The sequence below is a fragment of the Meles meles genome, chromosome 9 (genome assembly GCF_922984935.1).
Source record: "Meles meles chromosome 9, mMelMel3.1 paternal haplotype, whole genome shotgun sequence".
NCBI classification, from domain to species: domain Eukaryota; kingdom Metazoa; phylum Chordata; class Mammalia; order Carnivora; family Mustelidae; genus Meles; species Meles meles.
The window spans coordinates 88223490-88250648 of record NC_060074.1 but is presented as its reverse complement, the minus strand read 5'-3'; the positions used below and the strand labels follow the sequence as shown (position 1 = coordinate 88250648).

The following is a 27159-nucleotide window of genomic DNA, read 5'->3' as shown; positions in this document are numbered from 1 at the left end:
TAGGTTTTGTTTAATAATAATATTTTCAAATAAAAAAAAATCTGGAATTCTTCCAACTCTTGGGGTATTATGAGAACTGCTCTTTGTTATGTAAAAGCATAATTTCAGTAAGAAATGTGCCCTCTTGGGAGGAAAGGAACAATGCAAATTCAAATTAATAATAAAACTGTACAATACATAGCATATGGCCAAAGTTAGCCTGAATCGCTCACTGGAGAAAACATTCTAAGGTTTGGGAAAAGTCACATCCCTGGGGTGTGTGTGTGTGTGTGTGTGTGTGTGTGTACTGTTCTGTGTGTTTGTGGGCAGGGCAGCAGTGACCCAACATCAACACTTTCTTTCCCACAACTTAAACATACGCACAATACTTAAAATAGTTTCATTCAGAGGTAGAAACCATGAAAGTCACAGGATCATTAAACAATAGCAAAGCTCTGTTAGTCCATGATCTTTCCATATTCAAGAAGATGGTAAAATAAAAACAAGACTCTGCAAGGGATCGATATTTTCCAAAGGAATAGCGTCTTCCAGTACAAGACTATCTGGCTTGCTAAGTGCCTTCACTTCTCTCTGTGTTATAGTTTGCTGCTTCCTTCATTGAGAAACCTTTTTGCTGGATGTGCTACATACGATGAGCTGGGGTGTTATAATAAACAGAGAGGAAGGCTCAATAATGTATTTCAGTTAGGAAGAAGCACTTGAAAGAAATTGGTTTTGCTATACACATGATGTGAGCCAATCAATAGTGGTTTAGTCTGACAAGCACTGTCAATATCCATTGTCACAGTTCAGAAAGTCTTTAATGGATAGTTCTTCAAAACCCAATGATTTCAACACATGTTCAAAGTCTTGAAATATACTCTACCTGGCAGAAATTAATCACAGATAAACTCTTGGGGTTGAATACAAGTACTTTTTTTTTTTAAACTGAGAGTCAAATAGCAGTGAAAATTGTATCTATATTAATATGTATTTAATGTCATGTAAATTAATACATATTTACTTTATGCAACAGCTAAGGTTATAGTCTAATAATACCAGATACATAGTAAATGCCCAGTACATGCTGAAAAAATAAGAGACACTGGGATGGAGGATGAGGAGGGTATTTTTCATACCACCTCTTCTGTCCACATACTGATTATTACAATCTTGCCTGTAATAGAAAACGTCTCTCATAACCTCATTATTCATAACTGTTAGTGTTATTGAATGTTTATTATACACTAGATATTGTGCTGGGTGTTTTGCAAATAATGGGGACATTTAATTTGCAGAAGGTGTAGATATTATCAGCCCCATTGACCAGAGGAGTAAATAGAGACACAAAGAACTTACATTGCTTGCATAAGATCTGACTTCTGTTAGGAGACAGAGTTGAGATTCAGATTGAAAATCTAAAAACTTTAGTATTCAAAAGAGAGAGAAGAAATGAATAGAGAGAAAGGAATATATGTTTTTTCGTTGTTCTTGTTACTGTTTTTCTGTTTTTGGAAGAAGCAACATTAGCTGTTGGAAGGAGGTCATAGGTTAGTGGCTCATATCTGCTTTCTCCCTAAATACTGATCCTGAAGCTTCACTCCTATGAAGCTACCAGGAATAAAACTAGCGGACTCTGGTTGTGCAGAGAGAAGAATGAAATTTCCTGACTTGGCTGAGAGACGTGCTAAAGAGTTTATAGATGAGAATGCATGTGCTCATACTAATGCGGGCTAGGTATAGGTCTGTCTGTCTTTGAAAATGATCATGTGATGACAGGAGTCAAGGACTGCAAAATTAAGAGATCTGGCTAGGTCCCTAGCCTATTTGCTTTAGAGGGAGTCCCAATCCCCGCCCTGCATCTCTACTTCTCTATTTATTCTTGTCTTGCTACACACAGCCACCTGGAGCATGGAAAGTGATTCTCATATTTTCCTACAGCCCAATAGCAGAAGAGCTCCGTTTGTGTTCACGGTGGTTACGGCTCTGCGCTACCCAGATGCCATCTTCAGCTGCTCTGACTGGCAATCCACAGAGTATCCAGCCATCAACTCTGTTGCTGTCCTGTGATTCACTAATCTCACCGAAGGCAACTCATTTTCTCTTTTAGGTCTATAGTGAGGCACACCACCTAGAATCATGTCAGCCAGCAGTTTAAGTACAGCAGATAATTTAAGACCTTCGGCTGGAAGTATTGAAAGTACTTGACTATAGTGGAAGGCTATTGCCATCTTTCTATGTCCTTAGGACTTTGACAGTATTGCCAAACAGATGGAGAGGCAGGCAATGGGGCGGGTTAGGAGTTCCCATGCTCGAACTCAGGCAGCCCTGCATTTGATTTTGACTCTGCCACTTATTTGCTATGTGACTCAACTTCTCTGAACCTCAGATGCCGCATCTGTAGAATGGACAACAATAAGAGAACCCACGCTGAATGGTTATGAGGATTAAATGAGATTTAACACACTTGGTACCGTTTTTTTGGTCACGTTGCCATCAGAACATCAGTCATTATTAATAACACATGTGGTATTAGGATGATCAGATTGGCTATTTAAATTGGAAATTGAGTCTGCTTTGAAAGGAGTAATACTATCCATATTACAACATTTAGATTTGAGAAAAGGTAAATATATGTTTATTTATATGTCATATATAAAAGTTATAAATTATATATATCTTATATATATACAAATTTAACTTTTCCTACAATGTACATAAATACCACCACATCCTCTCAAATATTGATGATTTATCTTAAGATTTTTCTCAAACTATCTATGCCTGAAATATATATTTTTATGTCCTAGTTCAAATGTTTATGTTCGAAAAATTCAGGATGGATTGTTGCATATTCTTGATCACACATAGGGCCAGGAGTTTGGAGATTAGGGAGAAAGCTTCAAAGTTGTCCTATGTTACTCTCCTCTATACCCTCTGAGAATGCATTTTCACAAAGGTACAAACAAAGACGCACGCACAATATGTAGTGGTAGCTCTCTCTATTTCTGTCTATCTGGAAGGGAGATTTAAATACCACCCACCCAATTCAAATACTGCTAAGCATGGTCTAGTATCTGAGTCAGTGTGTAAAATCAGCATTGAAATTGCCCAATACTCTTAAATATGAATATCATTTCGCTCTCCAACTTGGCTTTTTTCCCCGTAGAATTCTAAGTGTTAATTTCCTAGAATCTTGCCATGCTGTTACCTCTAGGATGGAATTGTCATGCCTACAAACTCTATTGTTTTTGTTTTGTTTTGTTTTTCTGTCTCTGATGTTTGCATTCATCTGTAGGGCTCTTCTCATTTGATTTGGCTGTGGCCTGTTTTCTGTCACCAGGGAAGAACCCATTCCTGTATTTAATACACGATCTTTTCTCATGGAAAACATATTTCTACTACATGGTGCCCTTTGTCTGGATTAATGCCCTATGTCATTGTTTTTTCTTTTTCTAGTCATTTCACTTTCAAAATCAGCTACTACCTGAGCTCAGTAACCACTTACTTTACGAATTTATCAAAGTTTTGAACAAGTGAGAAAGTTTTACTGACACTGTATCGACTCATAAGAAAACAAGAGAAAATATCTAGTCAATAGAAGATATCTTGATGGTCTTAATCGTTACACCTTATACTGCATCTGACTCCATTTCAGGAAAAAATTATCATCATTTGTCTTTATATACACTATAGGTTTTTGCTATTTAGGTCTATTTTCTCTTTCTTCTTTCCTTTTTTCCCGGACTATGTAGTATTTTCATAACCTTTAAGGCGAGTATCTTTCTCAGCCCTTGTTCACAAAAAGAAACCAGATAGACTTAAAATTGAAGGCAAATTACATCTGTGGTAATATTACTCAATATTTGCACTAGAGAATTGAAGTTAGCATCATCGTCATCATCAAGAAAGTTATGTAATTCAAAGCTATACTAAATGCTATAAAGAGTATAAACAAAATGCCCTGACTCACACTATAGGAATACATTATCAACCTAGACACACTGCAGGTGTGTTATCAGCAAAATAAAAATATTAGGCCTATCCATGAAAGACAACAAAGATTTATATCATAGATAGATGAATGCCTTAAAAGCAGAACACACGGATACATTTATTACTGAGAAAAACGGTCATGGAATTTCCATATGGCTGAATGACAGGGACATGACAATAAACTGTCAACTCTTTATCGACACTGAAAATGAAAAAATAGAGTTACGTTTGACCACTTCAACTAGATCATTTAGTCTAAAAGTCAACATTTTTCATTGTATAAATTCTCACTTCTCTTTAAATGGGTAGATGACATAAATAAGAATCCTTGAGTAGATAGCATCCACCTACCTTCTGTTTCAAACTGATCGTTTATTTTGTATTCCTACAATATCTACTTGGGGGGGCACCTGGGTGGCTCAGAGGTTTAAACCACTGCCTTCGGCTCAGGTCATGATCTCAGGGTCCTGGGATCGAGTCCGGCATCGAGCTCTCTGCTCGGCGGGGAGCCTGCTTCCCTCTCACTCTCTCTGCCTGCCTCTCTGCCTACTTGTGATCTCTCTCTGTCAAATAAATAAATACAATCTTAAAAAAAAGATCCTTAAAAAAAAAAAAAAGAAACACCATAATGTTTAAAAAAAATCTATGTGGGAATTAAGTGGTTAAAACAAAGCACTGCTGTTAAAATGCTCTGCATTCCCTCTTCCAATTATTTCCAGATTTAATCGTGATTTGTGTTTCAAGTAAGTCACTTAAAGTTTCAATAATTTAGTTTCTCAGGCTACAAGTTGGGGGTTGAAATTATGACTTCTATTTACATCGAGCATGTGAAGGAGATATTAAATGACCAACAGTATATTAAACCCAAACTCACCCTCTCTGCCCACTCTGACACAGGGAGTTACGTGCAAAGTTTTGCAAGCTCCCAACCGCATGCTGGAGAGGGCAAAGCAGTATACATTACAGCCTTCTGGATTAGCACAAGCCTGTGTGCCCTGTAAGGAAATCAGACAGGAGGCCGAAAAGAGATTTTTAAAACTTGATTTCTCTTTTCAGTCAATTTTGGGTAAAGCGTTCTTGTTTCTGTGATTTAGAAAGTGGTACAGCAAGGGCAATTTCTGGTACAAGAAGGTCATAACTGGAAAATACGAGTGGAGAAAATTCAGAACTTTGTTATGTAATCCATGGGATAGTTTGAGAAGTGTTTTGGAATCAGTTGGGATTAAGAGCCTGATATAACCTTATTTTGTCATTTCTTTCTTGATCTCCCTCCCTGGACACTTCGGTGTGGTAAGATGATTGTAGCTGCTGCCAGCTTTGCCCTGAACTTCCTCCTAGACTCGCAGTATCTGGAGCTCTCTGCGGCTAACACCACTCTCTATCTACACCCAATGTCGATCCCTATATAAAACCTCACCAAAAAAGCGACAAGTAGCCTCGAAAGTTGTTTGTAATAGCATTTCCTTTAGCAACATTTCTGAAACGTTTGCTCTCCAGAATTTCCAAATGTAAAAAAAATAATAGTAACAGCATGTAAGTGTAACATGGGAATACCGCGAAAACAGCAGTTTGGCAGGAAAACGGGATATTTCAAAACAAGGTCCCCAGCAAGAAAAATTCTGGCAGATGCACAATTCTGGATCATATTATCCAAACTGTTGGATTCTGGAAAAATTTGAGGGTTTTCTTTTGTGGTTCTCATCCCTTAATAGAATGGTAGTGAATGTTCATCATCCAAAGTGTGTTCATTCCCCCTCCCATTACTAAAGTTGAAAAATAAATATACAAAGGACACTCATTACATAAGTTTTCCCATCCTAGAGCCGGTTTTAATGCCACAATGGCTGTGTCGAGTGTAAAACTTGTGTTGTGCCTATTCTCATACGCATTATTTATTGAAGATCATCTTGAAAAGTCCTCAGTCCTTGGGGTGAGCATAGCATAACATATAGAGAAGTTGAATCAGTATGTTATACACCCGAAACGAATGTAAAATTGTGTGTCTACTGCACTCAAAACAAAACAAAACAAACCCAAAAAAGCCCTCAATTCTAACTATTCTTTGGTGTGAGCAACTTTAATGAAAGCAATTAAATCTCTCAGTGGGTTAAGCATGGTACTCAAAGCTAATGCCTTTGGCCTGCGTGTTGAGACTTAAATTGTATATTTTTATTGAAAATTCTTAGGCCTTCAAAAATATTCTGTTTGGGCTTAAAAGAAAAGATCACCCATCAATGGGAAAAAGAGAGGAAAGCATAAAGGAAATGAAAGTAAATTCTAGAATACCTGGAAAGCTAATCCAATTCACGTTAACTTTTTGTGGAGATAAAAATATGTAGGATTAAGAGTGATTCCTCTGTAAATCAGATTAAATGCTTTAGCATTTAAACCTGTATTGCTTTCATCTCTTTTCATTTTTGAATAAAAAGTTTAAATGGGAATGGGAAAAAACTGCTCATTGGCTTAACATAAATCTTTAAATTACAGTAAACTTCACCCTCAAAAAGTAGTTGAATCTCTGAGGAAAAAGAAAAGGCTGAATTCTATTTTTCATAAATGATGGATTATTGTACCACACTGTGTATTTTCCAGTAAAGTGTCCTTTTATTTGCACTGTGTGATTACAAGTTTCTAAAAGTATGTGTGGGGTCACTTGGGTGCTGTGGGAAAATGGAAGGAACACTGTTCTGTTAAAATCAGTAGTGAAATCAGAAGCAAACTATGTCCTGATTATCATAGGCATGTGTTTAAATTTTGCCTTCCTTAATTGGTGATGTTGTATTTACTTAAAATGAACAATTTGGCAAGTTTTTCTCCCTTGACAACAGAAAAGCGTAAACTGTTTTATAAGTTTGGCTGTTAAAATCAAATTTGTAAACCACAATATTCAAAGACTTTTACTGCTGTTTACAGGGACCCCATGATGGACTTTACTTTATAAACATGTGCTTTTTACATTTTTAGTTCGTATTTATAGCGCTTTCAAGTTACTTGCTTAATAAAAAGTATGCTATATATTATAGTCATCTATTGCCTTTAACTTCTGCATTACTCTTCTCAAAACAAAATGAGTGAAATGAATGATGGTAAAAGTCTTGTAATTTGACTTGTCATCTGAGGATGATTATTTATAGCATCGGGAAATAGAAGTGGACACTCCAGTCTGTCTCCAGGAAAGTCATCAGTACAGGCAACTTTGGAGAGTTGGGCCGTGTTAAAAACAGTGTGATCACACCCAAGACCCCGCTACTTTCTCAGTGTTTGTGAGAAGGAAAGAAGACAAAGCATTTAAAAATATTTGTTCATGTTCTTTGAAAAAGCAACGTACCTTACATGTCTCACATGTAGAGCTAAATGGTGGTATTGAAAACAGTATACGGTTTATATTTTATATATAAAATATTTTGTATCTATTTTGTAAGTGTTTTATAGATATTTTATATAGAACATTATAAAGGTAAATATGTAAAATATATAAACATATAATATAAATATATAGTTATATAATTATGTAAATATTTCCATTAAATATGTTTCTATAATTTAATATACATTTATTCATATATGTTGGAATATATATTTATATAAGTAAATTATATAAATATATAATAATATACAAAACATACAAAATATGAAATATAAAAATACATTTTATGTTTACATATTATATATATTTATATTTTAAATAGTTTTATACTTTATATATTTAAAATTATACATTATATAAAAATATTATATGTTTGTGTATATATATATATAAAATTAAGAATACTATCACCAGAGTACCTAAGGGATTCCAAAAGATATAACTCACTGTATAATCATTTTCATAATCTTGCATTTATACTCTATGTACTTTCTAATCACATCATTTTAACTAGTTCTAAAAAGGCAGTAAAAAATGCCTCCTTTGATTCTGTATTTCTTGGCATTCTGTCATGGAAAGTGACAAGATTTTGAGGTGAGACTAGAAATAGAAAATATTACTATTGGTAATCTGTGAAAATTTAGATTGATTGGGTCATATTATTTCAAAAAGAGACTTAAGACCAAAATTGCCCTGAGAAAGATTTTTTTTTTTCTGAAGGATGTGAAGTGTTTGTTTCTTCAGCCTCCAATTCTGGAACCCAGACCATGGGGCTTTGATAGAGCTATCGTTTGAAACAGATGATATGTGACTAGTGGTCACTGTAGTGACTAGACTCAGAAAAAAATTGATAGGATATGATAGCATATTCATAGTATATGTGCAATATATTAAGATGCTTAGAACGACTCTTTCAATCATACAATTTTGAATCGGTTAATGCCTGATCTTCATGGTCTTATAGAAGCATTTGTTGCTTGCATGGGTTCTAGTGGCACTTGCTGTTTTTCCAAAATGACCGGAAGTCAGTTCCTTTTCTAAGATTCCTAAATCTTGTACTTCACACCATGCTGTATTATAATTACACAGACCATATGCATTTTTATCCACAACAATTGAATCCAGCACTGCCATGGATATACTAGGTAGTCAATTTATGTTTATTTTTTCATCATCTAATATCACTGTCCAGAAATATAATGTGAGCCACATGGGTCATTTAAAACCTTCTGGTAGCCACATTTTAAAAAGCAAAAAGAAATATGTTCTAATAATATATTAATTTTAATAATATATTTATTTACCAACAATATCCAAAACATTATTATTTCAATCTATAGCACAGCTTGCATTCAAGTACCCAAGGGCTGCAGGTGCCTGGTGGCTACCATGTTGGACAGCACAGGTCTAGAGCAGTGTTGCTTCATTTTTTTTTTTTAAGATTTTATTTATTTATTTGACAGAGAGAGAGATCACAAGTAGGCAGAGAGGCAGGCAGAGAGAGAGGGGGAAGCAGGCTCCCCACAGAGCAGAGAGCCCCATGCAGGGCTCGATCCCAGGACTCTGAGATCATGACCTGAACCGAAGGCAGAGGCTTTAACCCACTGAGCCACCCAGGCGCCCCCAGTGCTGCTTCATTTTAACTTCAGATACACGTGGAACATATTTGCGCAGCCCTCCAGAGTGAATGAGTAGGAAAGCTCATAGCCAACCACAGCTTCCCCTGGGGCTCAGGCTGCGTTGTTTCTACTCAATTACCCTGAGTGCGGAGGGCATCTGGTATGCCAGGAGTAACAGTCGGCAATCTCTGGTCTACAGCAGTGGCTCTCAGCCTCTTCAAGTGACAGATCCACTGACCCTCCTCCCATTATAGTGGTTGTACTTTTACAACCAATTCCTTTAATAAATAGATAGCAGTTACATATAGAGGTAGATGATCGATCAGATATATATGTTATATATAATATATAAACATAACATGTAAATATATCTACTGTTTGCATGTTATTTACTATATACTATATATACTCACATACTATATATACTTTATACTGTTTATACTATATATATATTACAGCAGATAAATATCAGATAGATCATTGATCAGATATATGTGTTTTATATATATAAATGCAGTATAAAGATATATACTATATATTATATACACCCACTATATATATATGCCTATACATACACCATTTGTAAAGAGACATATTATTAAAATAATACTTTTCTTTGCTTTTTTTTTTTTTTTTTTGCTTTTCACAGTTTCTTTTCTTTACATTTTCTCAGTGTATGAGTAGACCTTCCACAATCAGTAAATGAGAACTTAAATAGAGCCTGTAACTTTTCCCTTCAATTTAAGGCAGTGATTTTCAACAGGGAGCTTTCTCCCTACCCCCCAAGAAGACATTTGGCAATGTCCAGAGACATTTTTGATTGTCACAATGAGGAGGGGGTCCTACTGACCTATTGTGAGCAGAAGCCTGAAAGGCTTCTCAACATCTTACTTGTCCTGTACAAGAATTGCCTGGCTTAAAATGTCAATAGTACCAGGATTTAGAACCCCACTCTAAGGTAATAGAAAATATTATGGTCCAGTTAACTGGCAAGTATTATCTCAATTCAGTATTCAATAGTGTCTAATCCCTTGTGATAAACAAAACTCTGAACTTAATTTAATACAAACTCCAAGGTGCCTACGTGGCTCAGTCTGTTACAATGTGTCTGCCTTCAGCTCAGGTCATGATCCCAGCATCGTGGTTTAGAGCCCAACATTGAGCTTCTGCTTAGCGGGGAGCCTGCTTCATCCTCTCCTTCCCACTCATGCTCTCTCTCACTGTCTCTGTCTCTTTCTCTCTCAAATAAATAAATTAAATTAAATTAAAACCACTCTTCACCTAGCTGGGAGGAAGGCAAGATGTTTTCCTCTTCTGTCCATTGCTTTTCACTTTACCCCAAATCCCCATCTTGCTAACATGTTTGCAATTACTTTGTGGTCAGAGCTAGGGACAGAAGAAGGTTTCTCACAATCTGGGCCAGGTAGACTTTTATAGCAAACGTTCTCCTATAAGCATTTCTGTGGGTTCCTTGGAGACCCCACAAGGAACATTTGACTTCAAGTCCTCTAATTCAGGCAATTTATTTTCTTCCAGTTGCACCTCTCTCCTGTCTTTCTCTTTTTTTTCTTCTGAGATCCTCAGGAGTGGTTAGGATGGCTCATGTCTATCTATCATACAATGATAACGTAGCAAATGTTTCATACCCCATAGCTCTTTTTAAAAAACAGTTGATTAAAACCATTCTACTTTAAATGAGTAACTGAACTTCTGATATTATTTTTTTCTCTTTTCATTCTTTCACCAATCCTCCAGTAAATTAGAATACCAGATAAAAATCTTTTTAGACTGTTCCCATATTCAAACTTGACCATGGACAAGTTACTTAAACTCTTTGTCTCAGCTTCTTCATCTCTAAAATGGGTAGAATTGTTTTACATACTTTAAAGTATCACTGTGAGAATTGATTCAACAAATATTGAGTGAACATTTACATTTGCATGCTAAACAATGTTTAAGGTATTGGAGACACATTAGTGAACGTTTACAAAAGTTTACAAATCCCTGGTGGTCTAGTGGTTAGGTCTTGGTACTCTCAAAAGTTTACAAAAATCCCTGCCCACATGGAGCTTACACTGCAGTAGAAATGAGTTAAATCATATTAAATGCTTTGGAAAGTATCAAGCATGTAGTAGGGTCTCAATAAAATTTACATGCACTATTATTAACCCAACTGAATGATTGATTCATTCTAAAATATGATTTGAGAGGAAAAGAGCCTCTAAGAACCTAAGAAAGTGCCCCAAACCTCCCATTATGTCAACAATTGCATTAAGACAGGGAAGGGCCCAGTCAAGATCTATTCTCTTAAAGAGACAATGAATTCTTATCAGTCATGAATAATAAGATACTTTGAGTGTATTTAGACTCTATACTTATAAAGGTCCAGACCTTAAGTGTTATGTTCATCCTGAAATTCACAGTCTTTAGCATGGAGCCTGATGATCAGTAAACATTCAGCTAATATATGAATTTGACATACACCTAACTTTGAAGATAAAGCTTAGGATAGAAAGCTGAGAGTGGGGGACCAAAGAAGACATGGAAAAAGTCTGAGGCAATTTTGTTTCAGAATTTTACCTAGAACTGGTGGTGATTTCACATCAATTAAAAAAAAAAATAAGAAATATCAACTTCAGAAAAAGAAATCACCTTGAGTTAACATAAATAAGAAGATTGACAAAATTATTTGGGCTTGTAGGATGTTTGAAAATGCCTGAATTGGGGCGCCTGGGTGGCTCAGTGGGTTAAAGCCTCTGCCTTCAGCTCAGGTCCTGATCCCAGGGTCCTGAGATCGAGTCCACATCAGCCTTGTCTGCTCAGCAGGGAGCCTGCCCCCCCCCCCCCCCGCCTGCCTCTCTGCCTACTTGTGACCTTTCTCTGTCAAATAAATAAATAAAACCTTAAAAAAAAGAAAAGAGGGCGCCTGGGTGGCTCAGTGGGTTAAGCCGCTGCCTTCGGCTCAGGTCATGACCTCGGGGTCCTGGGATCGAGTTCTGCATCGGGCTCTCTGCTCAGCGGAGAGCCTGCTTCCCTTCCTCTCTCTCTGCCTGCCTCTCTTGTGATTTCTCTCTATCAAATAAATAAAATCTTAAAAAAAAAAAGAAAAGAAAAGAAAAGAAAATGCCTGAATTACCTACAGGCTGTATAGAATCATAATTAACTGAAATGAACAATTCTAAGAGTTTTTTCCTTTAATTTTGATGAATTTTCTTTGGCCCTTATTCTGTATTTAGACGCAGATAGGTGGAATTACGCAGATAAAGGTTATCATGTTAAATGTGAGCAAATGAAAGTGAAAATAAATTGTGAATGGATGGAACTAACTACATTCTCATTGCACATTCATGTGGCAAGAGAGCTAATAACTTCATACAGGCAAATTTTTACTCATATACTGTGTCTAACCAGAATTGAGCTGTTAATTCCGGTAGTTCCATAACTACTGTTTTCTATTCATATTTGAATAAAGTAATAATAATAAAGGAGAAATTTACCAAAAGCTTTTTTTTTTTAATCTCCAGTGTTCAGACTGCATCATAGTGCTTCTGATACAAGCGACAAAAACCGAGTTAAAAGCAGATTAAAGAAGTTTATCACCCGAAGACCTTCGCTGAAAACTCTGCAAGAAAAGGGACTTATTAAAGGTATAGGACATTTTATACTTTTACTGTAACAGTGATAAATGAATATGCCTCTGTGTCCATAGCTATTCAGCTCTAAAGAAATATTAGGATATTTTATTCTTTTTAGATTGTTTATTGAATGTTCTGCTCCACAGCAAAGGAAAAACAAAACAAAACAAAACTGTTGTCTGGAAAACTAATCTTGAGAAGTAAAGGTTGCAGCACAGTGTCATTGAAAACAATACCTCAGTTTTGCTCTCAGTGGAGCTGGGCTCTGCACCAAGAGGCAGAGGAAGGTATCCTAGTGGCCCATTAGAATGAACGCATGTTACCATGTGCCTGGACAATCCAGGTGCACATCTATTGTCCCAGCATGCTTAATAACAGCAGCCCTTTTCACTCTCAGATGTGTCCTGATTTGGATAAAAAGTTACCTGAACACCCTACTCACAGTCTGAAGTGAGTGCTAAGAAGAAGGTCTAAGACAACCTTTAGTCATGAAAATGTATGGATTTGGGAGCTGGGGAACTAAAATCTCAATCTAAATGGAAATAAGTAGGTATTTTGCAAATGTATCTGATGTAAAGAACAAAATATTCTAGACTACCCTAGCCACCACAATAGAAAAACATAGACTATAACACTAGCCTAATCAGAACTCAGACCTTGGTGCTACCAATCACTCACATTGACATTGAGCAAGTTATGATCTCTCTGAAGATCAGATATCTCATCTGCTAAATGGGGATACTTATACCCACCACTGAGAGGGCCATTGAAAGAAATACACGAGTTAATCCATGTAAAGCATTTAATAGAGTTCTGGAACATACGTATTCAATAAATGTTCTCTGCTCTTAATGCTATTATTATTAGCTACTGTTGTTACTCTTATGTGCCAAGGAGATGAGAAAGAATGAATGAATACATAGAACCAGCAATAAAGTAGATTTCTATAACTGGAAATCACTTAAAAATTATAAAGGTAAAATGTATTATTTTCCTAACAAGAAACCATAGGCATCAAGTCCATTATTTTCTAACTGATGGGTATATTTTGAAAATGGAATACAAGAATAAATTTGATAATTGAATAGAAGAAGATATTTGAAAATGGGCTAGAATGCCCTTCTAAAATAAATTCTGAGAACAAAATTGAAAGATTGATCCTTATGGGAGTCAAAAGGTGATTCATTAATCGATTATGTCTCAGGAACGGGGCAAAACAGATCTTAATATTTTCAGCAATATGTAGCATGAGAATTATTTAGATAGGTTATAATAACTGTCTCTCCTATCCATTTCAGTCCATTTTTAAACAGGGGAACTTATCACAAGAATCATCTGGCATTTTGAACCAACTGTGGAAGGAGAAATTTTATGAAACATGAACGTACATATCACTAATAGGGTGGAAAATTCTTAGAATGGAAGTATTTGGGGGTAAAACAAGCAACCAGCTTTGAATCAGACTTTTACTCCAAAGATGTCCTTTTCAGGGTCACCGACAGTCTTGGATCCTCTAGAGATCCAACTTCATGTAATAAGATACCAGTATCTTCGGTTCTGTCTGAGAACGCACCCCATCGGTTATCATTTCCTTTGAGAGGATTCTGTTGCAAGCTATCTGCCACTTCGGAAAAAAAAGCAAAAACGGAAAACCAAATTAGTAGCCCAAACAATCGCAAGTTGACTTAAAGTCCACATTTTTCATGAATGTAGCAAAATGAAAAGGGTTTGAATTCAGTAGCAGGGTCTGGGTCCAGTCAAAATGCAGAAGAATTCACCACAGCAGTGCTCCAGCACAGGTCTGAGAGGGACTGGAGGCCACATTCAGTTTTCATACTGACGTCATGGAACCACTGAACACACTCTGATGTGTACATTTCCTATCTTAGAGCTCCATTAAATTTCCACCATAGCTGACCAATGAGTCAGTATTCATTAGAAGGGCTATGGAAAATCTATGTGAAATTCTGATTTGATAAGCTTCCATTGTTGTCTTCAGTGGAATTTTCTTCCAAATACAGATCAAGTTATGCAAATATAATCACTTCTTGAGCTTGTTTCAGTTTTAACTGCGAATTTTTTAAAAGCGTTTACTGACATTTTTTTCTCTTCACTGAGTAAAAAGCATTAAACCAATTTTTAAAAATACAGGCCCAGTCAAATTTAGTACTTTAAGTCTTTTTGTCATAGCGTATTTAAGACAAAGACTTAGGAAAAGCAATGAAATCAGTGTTTTTGATCGGTTATAAAAAATTATAAAAAGTCAATGAGTGATTAATGTTTAAATGGTCTCTCCAAGTAAAATGCCTTCGTTCTTTCAAGAAGACTTACTCAGAAAGAGACATAATGGCCTTTAAATTGTCCTCACTGTACCTGCTCATGAGAATATGTATCAAATTCTTTCAGCTGTCTTATCTGTTAGATCTGGAATGAAGTCCTTCACAACAAGGTTTCAGAAAGCTATGGTGACAGTTTGGGTCTTAAAAGTGTGCTTCCTGACACCTGGGAGGGACTCTGCAGGGCTGTCCCCCCCCTTTCAAAGGGTTTCTTACTTCTTGATGTAATGTTACCGACAGATTGAGAGGCCTGAGCTTTGAATTCAGCCAGCCTGTATCAAGCAGCCACAACGGAGCAGGAAGGGTTGTGCCTTCTTGACTTCATAATGCCCGCAGAACAATATCCACAAAGCACTTTATGTGAAAAGAGAGTTGTCCTGATATCACACAGTCTGAACTCAGACACAAACTCTTCCTTCTATTATCTATGTTTCACATTCATGGAGACCTGGCCAATATGTGATTTCATTGGGCGGGATCTAGATCTGGAAACAGTCCCTTGATGGGGCTGCATTTTCTACTTTCTTAAATATGACTAATGAGAAGGGTACATTATAATGTCAAAAAAGGGCAAGCCAATAATTATGGATGATCCCTCAATGGAAAGAAATCTTAATAGCTTGGGTGGGTGTAGCCTTCATTGCACCACAGCAGTGGTGGCTTCTGAAAAGCCTTCCATTTCTCCAAGTGCTTTCACATTTGCCAAGGGAGTGGCAAGTACCTTTTAAATGTGTGCTTATTGCATTGAGCATCTCATCAGAAATAAAACTCGAATCAGTTGAATATGTAAATGATAGGCAAGAAGGTACATTTTAGGGTGGTAAGTGTGTTTGAACATATTTTCTGCTTGGTTTTGAAACTGAAGTAATAACTCTTTATAAAGTGTCGCCAAACTACCTTATATAATATTTCGAATAGCTGCATTAACATCCAAGAATAGAAAACACTGGGCAATGCAATTTCTAAAAAGGATAATAATTGTTTGTTTGTTTGTTTGTTTGTTTTTGGAGCAACTAGTATTTCCTTATGTCCAAATGATAGAATTAGAGAGGACTGTGTTTAGACGGTAGTTTCTTTAATCTTCCTTTATGTGGATAAAACCATAATGGTGGTATTAGTAGAAATTGAAAATAATGCTTTAATGCTTCAATTTGTAATCACTATATTATGAAGCAAACAACTTCTTTAAAGATTCAAGAGTATGGCTGCAGGTTTTATGATGAAAAGCGGGCTTTCCTGCCTCATCCCAGTTGGTGCTCCTTATGGGGCACCACTTGGCACTATTTCTATTTGCAGTTCTGGTGGTTGACTGCATAACTTCTGTTACTGTTATTTGGGGTAGAGGTCAGTTGGTTTTTGTCAATATATACCATATCTTTAAAATCATAATGTCTTGACTTATCAAGCTTAGATGTTATCTCAGATTTCTCTTACAATAGACATGAATTCGACTCGGTTAAACCAGACCTCATCCACCTGGCCCTGTTCCTCCCCAAATACTCACAGTCAAGTAGACCAGATCTTGCTCTTTTCAGTGGCTTTTTCTGGAACATCCAATATAGTTAAATCTGTACTTATTGTTCTGGTAACCATGGAAAACTAAAACTTAGGGTCTTCATTGATGAGACAAGAAAGACAGGAAGTTTAGTGTCTTTTCCCCTCTCATCTCCTCTGTCTTTGCTATTGTAATTCTTAACTTCCCCGTTATAAAAACTCATTATTTCACAGATTTCTATAATTATGACTCACTTATAGATTGATCCTAAAAGTTAAAAACCAAAAACCAGCATTCATACAATTAAAATTACATAAGGTTGCTTACTGCAGCTCCAAGTACCAGACTTCATTCTCTGTTCTTATAATATCATGACCTCTGTGATCTATAAAGAGAAATCCCCTTTGATCGTGATGAAAAAGACTCTCTTTTCTTTCACATTTGAAAGTTGCATTGGCATATTTATGCTGCTTCACCATCACAATCATGCCCCCCATTTCCCCCCCACATTTGGATCTAAACATGAAGAAAAACAGGCACCGTATTTTTTTTATATTGATCATGTAAATATTATGGAATCACTGACCAAGTCATGTGCCAGATTTGGACTGACATATCCATGGGCTCAATGTTATGACTTAATGGGCCACACAAATTATAATTATATATGTATATATAATTATAATGTTCTTATTTTTTTAAAGTTTTTATTTTAATTCCAGTTAGTCAACATGCAGTGTTATATTAGTTTCAGGTGTACAATATAGAAATTTAGCCCCTCCATACATCACCCTGTCCTCATCACAAGTGCCCTCCTTAATCCCCGTTGCCTATTTCACCCACCCCCCCCATCCCCACTCCTCTGATAACCATCAGTTTGTTCTCTATAGGTAGGAATCTATTTCTAGGTTTCTCTCTCTCTCTCTTTTTATAATATTCTTGTTTTTTAAAGCTTATGCTTCATCATTTCCTTAAATCGAGCTATTTTTTAGTTTGATCCATTTTCTTACGGTGACTGTCTCATACATGTATTTTCCCCCCAGACTTTCATTTTTCCCTTGCATCTGGGCCTTTATGTCATCAGGGACGTCAATCTTCTCAGTGAAACAGTCTATGTATTCTAGTCTGTGACTCCTTGATTTTGATTGAGTTTATCTGAAAGTATAGCAGCTTTAGAATTTTACTAAGTTAGGTTTAAAGCTGGATTCTGCCTTTTACCAGCTCTATAACTTAATACTGAGTCACTGACTTTTTCATCTACACAATTTACATTGTAAAATTTAAATAAGATGAAATATGGAAGAATTTTACACAGTGCCCAGCTTATCTTAATTATTTAGCAGTTTTCTTCCTTCCATCTTTTTTTCTTTTCACCTTCCATTTCTTCCCTTTTTTCCCTCTTCTTTCCTTTTTAACTTAGGTTTATGGAGCAAATTATGATCAAGATGGCCCTGGGAAAACATTTTCTCAAGTATTCCTTTAAAATTTGGGAAATCAATCCTGGCAAGTGTCAAGGAAAGGCAGTAGTAACTTGCTTACTTCAAGGCAAGTGCATAGATAATTTATGGTTGGCTCATATTTATCTTTTTGGTAATTTTCATCATGGTACTCCTTATACATAAATGGGCATGAGCTAATTTTCTTTTCTAGCTACACCCACTTACACAGTGTCATCTAATTGCCGGAACATTTAAGTAATTACCCACACAGACACAACTAATTGTTTAAGGTTTCCATCACATGAGAAAATAATGTCTTTGAAATTATAGTACTTTTATAAAGTATGTCAATTATATTGAGAAGTAAAGAAAGACTTGCCATTCAAATTGCAGATACAAGTTATCAACCCTAAACTTTCAACAATCATCTTTATGAATGGCAAAATCATTGAGTTCAGAGAAAACTATTTTTAAAATGATTTGTCAGAACCAATGTGTGACAGAGTAAGCTACCTGCCACATTGTTAATTTAAGCAGAACATTTATGAGCAACACTACAATATGCCTTTGGGTAGAGATACGCTCCAATTTTGCCACTTTATCAGTGTTAGTCTGAGGATAATTGTATTTGAATTTATATACTGGGGCATGGGTCTATCATTGCTTGGGCCTGAAATATTCCCACAACTTCCACAATATGCACTAATGTGCTTAAAAATATCTTGTAAATTTTCTTTTCTTTAAACTTCTTTACGGTTCATAATTGAACTGTGATCCTTACGTGTGAGCTATGTCATGATTTAATATTAACCAAAATTAATAGCCAACCTTAAGCTTCTTTATCTTGGCCTACAATCTTCCTGGTTCCTTTGCATTTACAGTTCCCGGGCAGTTTCTGTTATTTAAAGGCTCTTGGGAGCAAATGTGTTGGTAATAGAGTACCACATAGCTATCTTTTGTTCAATAATAAAATGCAGGTCACCATGAGAGATGGCAAATGTTGAGAAAAAAGTGCACCTGGGTAGCAGGTTAAGCCCATGTCTTTTAAAAGCCCGTTAGTCAGGGAGGAAGTGATCCAGGTCTTATGAGATATTAAAAGCAGAATAACTTTGGAGCAACAAGAGAAAAATGAGGTCCAGAAATGGGAGTGAATTAGGTAAGGGGAAAAAGAATGAGCCAGACTAATAAGTTAGTTTGTCTGTGGTTCAAGAACTTCCTTTCTTATGGAGAAAGACCTTTTACATAGGCATTAGTTAGAATATAATATTTGAGTTGATGACTTACATATAACTGAAAAACTTACATATAACCAAAAAATGGTTTTATCAACAATTTCGTGATATAATATACTATATTTTGGGTATTTGTGTCATAATAATGCCAATGATAATAATAATAATGATTCTCCTTTATCCTTTCTTTAAATTACATTTCTTTCCCTTTGAGTCAAGCCCTCAAAATCTTTCCCATTTTTTTAAGTAAGAGAAAATGCCAGATAGTATCAGGCTTCAGCTCTAAAACTGACTGGATGCCTAATAATAGCCATGCTAAGTGCTGGGAATATAAAATGAATATGACCCAACTGATTCAAAACCAGCATTTTGGCATTTTGTTTTTAGCCAGTGGTCTCTAAAACCCATATTAATTCTTGCTATGGCAGTAGATACTGGTTTCATTTTTTCCATGGACTATCTATCCTTAAAAGATTGCCCAGAGTTTTGGCATACTTTGTAAGGTTGGTCTAATCCTGGTGCCAGTTTGAAATATTGTCTTTAAGCCTTCCATTTTGAGGACTGACACATTTCCATAAAATAAAAAGAAATAGAGCATGAGGACCAACAAGGAACCAGTAAATACAGATGGCTTTTCTTTCATAAGAAAGGGGATCTATACCATGGAATCTATACCATGTTTGGGGCATACTCTGTGTTTTAACTCAAAGAGTGTGTGTGTGTGTGTGTGTGTGTGTGTGTGTGTGTGTGTGTGTGTATACAGATTATTAAAAAAGATACAAAATCTCTCCCTTCCATCCCTGACATTGCACCAGCCAAAGTTTATACGTTTTTGGAAGCATATCCTCAAGTCATTGCAGATGGCCAAAAGTCAAGCTAATGTGTTATTTCCTTCTCATGTCAGGAGGCTGCTGCCCTCTGGAGAGGGGGTCTGTGACCATTTCAGTCCTCCCTCCATCTTAAATCTTAAGTCTTCCCTCCAAGAAACCACCTGAGAGAAGAAAGAGATGTGGGGCATCAGTGTTCACAAGAATCCCCCTTTTTAAAGGTTAGCATTTATTATTGATATCCTGCTGTTCTCCAGCAGGTGCTCTCATACCCCAGAGTTCCCTCATGACTCCTTAAACCCGGCTTCACAGGCAGTGGAAGTTTCTTCAGCTTAGCTTCTGTTAGCTTTGCAGGGCCTCCATAGGCCCTACAAACTATATCCAAAGCCAGTGCTGATTATTCACTTTCTCCTTTGTAGTTTTTATAATTCTCCTGCTCACACAAAGTACTAGCTGGTGATTTCATTTTGTGTTGAGGTAGATAATTGAGGGAGAGGAAAACAGAATTTCATCGTGACCTAAACACTGATACTTTGAACAAATGTATGAATAAATGCTTCACGGGCAGTGGGATGAATTGAATTTTCCGCGGTGCTTGAGAAAAGAGGTCCCAGTCCTTTCTCACTCACGGTACTATTGGGATTTGAGTCCACACTATAAGCTCATTGAATGAATGAATCTCTAAGGATAGAATCTATCAGATCTCTCACAATCAGTATCTCCTCATCAGGGTCCATATTCAGCAGATGTGTGAACTGTTACATGCCCAGGAAATATTAATATCAACAATTCATTTTGACATATCCTAAGATTAAGATACTGCTCTTTTATTTCCTTCAGTATCACTGACAGTTCGGCCTGCAAATCTTTCCCCTCAAATTCAAGTCTATTATAAATCAACAAGAGTCCACAAATTCCCAAGAGAAAGAAGAAAAAAAGAACTGTGTCACGTTATTGGGGTGGTGGTGGCAAATTTTGTTCCATATGAAACGATCCCTTTTGAGTTGTTACCCTACCTGATTAGCAACAACAGAGCGTAACTGTTCTCCCTGTAAAGTTTAGTCATCAGGAAAGTAACTCGGTGCTGCAGAAGTGCTATTCCAGCATTTTCTATTTTCCTTTGTGGGAAGAAGACAAGAGACCATATCTGAATTTGGATAATCGTAATTGGTGGTCTGTCAGTGTTAGTCAAATTGAACTATGGAGAGATACATCTCCCAACTTTTCTTTGAAATTGACTGTATTGCTGTAAGTGTGTTTTATCAAAGCATTTTCTGGGGCAACAGATCTGAAAACATAAGCTTTATGTAGCATTGTTCCTCCTTAGATATTTCCCTTTAATATGCCCTTTCTTTTTGAAGATAAAATAAAAGTACATAAAAAGAGTTCTGGGAATAGGCAGCTATATGTCGTAAACACCCTTCACTCCCCCCACTCAAGGCCCCCAGCCCCAGAAATTTGGAAATGATTTGATTGAAGCGATGACTGCCTTGATCATGTTTGAATACTCCTCCTTCTTCATTGTCTTCTTCTCTCTATGGGAGGCAACAGCCCTGTCATGGAGTCACTCCTGGGACAGAAAGAGGTATTTCAAGCAACCATATTTTCCAAACACAAAATTGAGACACATGGCCTGACAATGACATAATATTTGAAGTAGGGACTGTGTGCAAAGATCCAGAACATATGGTTGAAACAGTTTTCTTATAAAAAGCAACTATTAAGACACGCTCTAGATTCTTATTCACAAAAGGCACATTCTTCCATCCCTTTTTTTTTCTCATTTAGAAATATTACCCACAAATCAGAAGACTGACTGGTTTGCCCTCAAACATGTTGCTTTGCCAGTGTGGGGAGCTCCCTGTTGACTGGAAAGTTAAATGCACAGCCATCAAGGAAGCAATGCAAACCAGACTGCCAAACATATTATGAATATGTTGCTCTTCTTTAAAATGCTAGTTGGTTTTTCATACTGGAGTATTGACTAACTGTCTGTGTTTGATGTATGGTTTACCAGCCTGATGTCGACTTATGGTTAGAGCTTAACTTGTTAGTTCTGCTTTTGCAGCCAATTCAGAATAACTACAGATGCCTTGAGATATTAAAATTGACTGCTCAAATGGACTCAGTGTGGGAGTTTCATTGGTTTTAAATTGATAACAGCTGAAAGAGTGAATGATTATCGTGTACATGGGCATAGGACACAGCTCTTTCATAGGAACTCTTGTGAACAAACTCCCTTAGTGTGGGAATTTTTTCTTTCTTTTTATATCATAGTTATTTCTAAGCAACCTTGGGTTAAATTTTTAAAATGCACAGGCGTATACAGAAGCCTTCCGAAGGAATAATTCCTGAGAAACAGACAAATTTTGGTGACGTGGGTTTCTATTCTGGAGGGAACATTTAAAGTTAAGTAGCATTCCATAAGGTGGTAATTGTGTCTATTTCCCAGGCATCAGAGTTAAATAAGCTGTATGGGAAGCATAAACTGTCATAATAGAAGGGTTGGAGTGTTGTGTACATCTCTTTCTTCAACTCACACAAACCGGAGCTCCAAAGTGCCTTATCACAGATAAGTCAAACAAAGCCTCTGCTTTGCTTTCTTATTCTCCCAGGAACAGTTATTATTGTTTTCATTATTTAAAAAGATGATCTGAACACTTTCTTCTCACACCAGAAAAAAAGAACACAAAAGAGAAATGAGGAAAGTTTTCTGCCCTCCTCAAATCAGCAACACTTATATAAAGAGGTTTTATGAAAACGCACTTTCACAGTTTAAGAGTAGCTTAGGGAAAAAGCCCAACAAAGAAAAGAATTCAGAGAAACTTAAAGAAGTTTATAAGAAAGAAATATCTGTTTATACATCCCTTCTCCAACTTGTATTTTTTCCAAGAGTTCAGTGTCCTTCCTACTTAACACTAGGACCTAACTCCATCCCATTTTCAATGATCTCTAGCATTTTACCTTTGATATTCCATTATAAATATTAGAAGTGATTTTTATATTTGATAGAAAACATCAATCCAAATCAAAAAGGTTAAATTAGGGTTTGTTGAAGAAAAATAAAGCCACATATTGGGTACCTATTTCATATATTTATTTTTAAAAAATTGAACATTCTGTCTAGCTAGCATATGGCAGACATGTAACTAACACCTAGTGCTAATGACAATTTGTGGAATTGGAGATTTACTTGACAATAATACCAGCAATGTGTATGTTCAGACATGTAAGACAATCAAAATATAAAGGATGCTCTGATTGTAAAACTAAATAAGTCATATATATTTGGTCAATATTTATAGGAAAGTGTGTTATATATTTATTGCTCAAATTTCACCCCAGATTATAACCTGTGGACCTGGACTAAATCTTAAAATTACCCAATTTGATGTCTTTCTGAGATGCATATGGCCATTGAATTATGCTTTGTGCTGTGATGGGTAACTTGCATGGATAGCTGGCTAAAAGGCTGCTCCAAGGATTGACATTTTCATAAGATCGAATTCCCTCAGAAACGTAAGAGCAGAAGAGAGAAATTTCATTCTCTTTCAACAGTTGTTGAGCTCCAATTTTTTAATGATTTTCTTATCTACCCATATAAGACAGGAGGGAGATTTTAGAGAGGATGTCATCCAAGTTAAACACATGTGAAGGTCATTAACTTGAATATATCACTCCTAACTTGTCCCTTTGAACTTGGAATTCAAACTCATAGCAGGAAAAGAAAGGATGGAGGGGGAAGAGGACTGGCCTCGGTTAACCTCACAATGAAGGAATCTATCATGCAACTAGAGGCTGAGAAATAAGAAAGCAGATGGGCTGAAAAGAATATCTTAAGGATATCTTAATATCTTGATTTTCCAGATAATCTAAATTTCAGAAAAGCCATCACTTCCCCAGACTCCATCATTATTTGCACCATCTCATACATTCATTTCCTGAACAGTAGAATACTGTGTTTACATCTTTTGTCATTCCACATTTCAAATGCACAGGGACCTCAAGCATGTGACAATTTTTCCATTAAAAAAAATTAATTAGCATAGGAGAACGTTCAATATTATGTAAAAAATTTGACAGGGCCTCACTTAACGTTTTTAGAAACAATTATTATGTCAAAAGAGGAAATAAGAGCCTGTTTGGGCTATAAATATGTTTACATAATTACCAGTTGCAGAAGTCAAACATTTTAGGGTGAAAAAAACAACAAGGTTAGGCCCTCTCTTCATCAAAAACAGAATTCCCAATGATGTCAGATCTCAAATTCTCTAGCATAAGTTCCCTTTATTCATGAACATACTTGTGTGCATGCCCTTTAACCAGAAAGATCACATATTTATAGTATGAATGAATAATCTTGAAGAAAAGTAACAATGGTTAGAAATACAATGCTGATCACACACAAGGAGAGACAGTCACATCTGTGTGTGAAGTTATGCCCAACTCAAGATGCCATGGTAATATGGAGAAAGCATTCCCATGGTGGCTGCACAGTATAGGAAGAGAAGTATTCCAAGTGTGATGGTGCAGTGCCCCATACTAGGCACTGTGTTGGTAGTAGACATGGCTGTCTCATTCTCTAAGACAGAATGGGAAGCAGAAGCCCTGGCCAGGGAGTCGTGGCCTTAGAAGGGACTGTTGGCAGGAGATGGGTAGTGGGGAAAACAGGTACTGGATCTTGGTCCAGTACCAGAAGGTGAGGAATAAACAGCCCATCTAAAGAAATTTGGGGACATGGGACACTCATTGCATTTGAGGAATTTTGGAGATGATATTAAATACTTCTGAGTAAAGTTTTAGTGGAAAGCACTTTCCTGTGATAACCCAAAGCCATCTGTTTCTACAATTAGTTATTATAGTACGAACACTACCAAAAGCCCAAAGGAAACTTCTGTCTCCCAGATGCAATTCTCTCAGTCAAGAGTCTGAGAGGCTGGCATGGATATGTGTGTGGTGTTTCAGTTTCACATACCAAGCTGGATCATAGACACTCATCTGAGATCTGCTAGAAGGAGTCTGTGCTAATCGATTTGGCACACCATCTGGAGACTAGAAGTGGTCTAAGCAACCTCTGCTACAGAAGGTTCCCAGCCTGTTGCCCCCATTATCACCAGCCTAGAATCCTAGACTCCTAGAATAGCTAACAAGAAATGCCGCTCTTTCTTGGGAAAAAGAGATACCTGAACAGAAAACTGTACCTAGTTTTATGTATGTTTAAATACATAAAGAATGCTTGCAATATTGAAATATATGAAAGACCATTTTCTTTGTTGGATCTGGATACATATGGTGTGAAGTGATAAGGTGGTGGTGACAAGCTCTCCCTTGCTATTTGAAAGAGCTGTATGCATTCTATTTTACTCGGGAAAACAATGTATTGCAGTCATTAAGCCATAAAGATCACTGGATTTTGAAGTAGATCTGAAGTCTAGTCTTGGCTCTGCTACTTACTTGCTTTGAGGGTTTGGACAAGGTAATGAAATTTTCTGTCCTAACACTTTCCAGATAATGCCTCTTATGATTGTTGATACTACACGAAGAGCGATTAGCATGGCAAATAATAACTCTTAGTTCTTATACTCTACTCCAAATTCTACTCTCTCTATGGCATGGCATATTGCAAGCATTTCTCCTGAATGCAGAGTAGGTATTCTGAAATTTGCAAAACAGATCAATTAGGGTGAAATTTTTGTGGCATTGCATTAGTAAAGCCAACATTTTGAGGACTCTGTCTGCCTCACATTGTGCTTATAGCTTGACGTGCACTCTCCAGTAATAAGGATGAAGGACAACTATGCTTACTTTTGTTATGCTTTGATTGTTATTTCTATCACCTACTCATATATATTCTTTAAATCATTATGTTCTAAGAGGATACAAAAATGCATAAAGCAGAGCTGCCTATGAAACGAGTAAGGGAGATAAAATTACAACAAATACAACATAATATATCAAATGTCAAATGCTTTAGGGACATTGAGGTCATGGATTTGGGGAAATTACAAGAGGGGAAAGTGTGAGAAGGATTCATGTTTCCTTTATTCTGTGGTCTTTAAACTGAGTCTTGACTCTGAGCCTTTGGACATGTGGAGAGCTGGTTGAGACGTTCAAGGTGTGCAATCATAGGAAAGTATGGAAACCATGCTTTGTCTGCAAGGTAAAGGGTTGGATGAGAAGTGTCTGTGGCAGGTATTTTGAGCAGTGCCAGGCTCAGAAGTTTGTACTTGATTTTATAGGCGATTTTATTATGCATTTAGTGCTCATTATTCATTTTTACTCATTTGACAAACATTTACTTGGGACCTCCCGTGCAGAAAACAATGGGCTGCATACCGGACCCAGATGTGTAAGATGAGATTCCTTTCTTACAAGTTAGACACTTTAGCACTGCTTACAAATACTCTATATAAAAAAAAGAAGCACTTCCATACCTTGCAAACTTGTCCCTACTTTGGAAAACCAATGAAAAGACGTCTTAGTGCTTTTTATCTAATTTTACTTATTTTCTATTTAGCCACAGTGGGCCATGCTCCAACAGCCCGTGGATATGAATGAAATAACAGATATTAAGGCACAAATATCCTAAGTTGTGACTCCCAGTTGTAGAGCCACAGCAACTCGGACTTTACCCTTCTCTAAAGTCTCCCTGGCTATTTCTGGGAGCACCTGGAAAGTACTGCATTTGATACCTTATTACCTACAAACTGCCCAAGGCAGGCATCTCACCACAACCATGCAGCCAGTATCTTCTGAGACATGACTTCCTCCCCTCCTTGGTGCTGTCCAAGAGCTTCCAAATCTACAAACCCTTCCACATGCCGAACAGTACTCTGAACCTCTGGTTCCCACAGCATTTTTAGATTCACTCTCTCTCCAGAGACTGCTCTTCTCAGCCACTGGCATGTTTCACCTGGTGTTTTAGGACTTGATGCAACAGCTCTTAGACTATATCTCCCAAAGTGAGAAAACGGCTTCTTTCTCGTCCATGTGAGACCTTTTCCTCAGAAGAAGTCAGATCTACTCCCTGGGACTTAGCTGGGATACATGTACAATTTTGCCATCTCTCTTCAATTTCCCTTGACCCTTGCAAGCTCAAAATTCCTCTTAAGACACTGTCTTTTCACCCACTAATACCAACACTTCAGTTTCGATGTCTGGGTGGTGAACGTCATTGCACTAATTCAGTAGGCAAGCCCAACTGAGCTACTCCATTCCACCCTTATGTGCACTC

The 27159-nt window shown here is 36.8% G+C and overlaps 1 protein-coding gene across 1 annotated transcript in view; it reads left to right on the top strand.

Moving 5' to 3' along the window:
- ARHGAP15 (Rho GTPase activating protein 15) overlaps window positions 1-27159 on the top strand; it is a 610173-nt gene that overhangs the window by 341783 nt on the left and 241231 nt on the right. The window contains exon 9 of the mRNA XM_046018034.1: window positions 12486-12608. Coding sequence (XP_045873990.1) covers window positions 12486-12608 — 123 coding nt within the window. The remainder of the gene's footprint in view (window positions 1-12485; window positions 12609-27159) is intronic.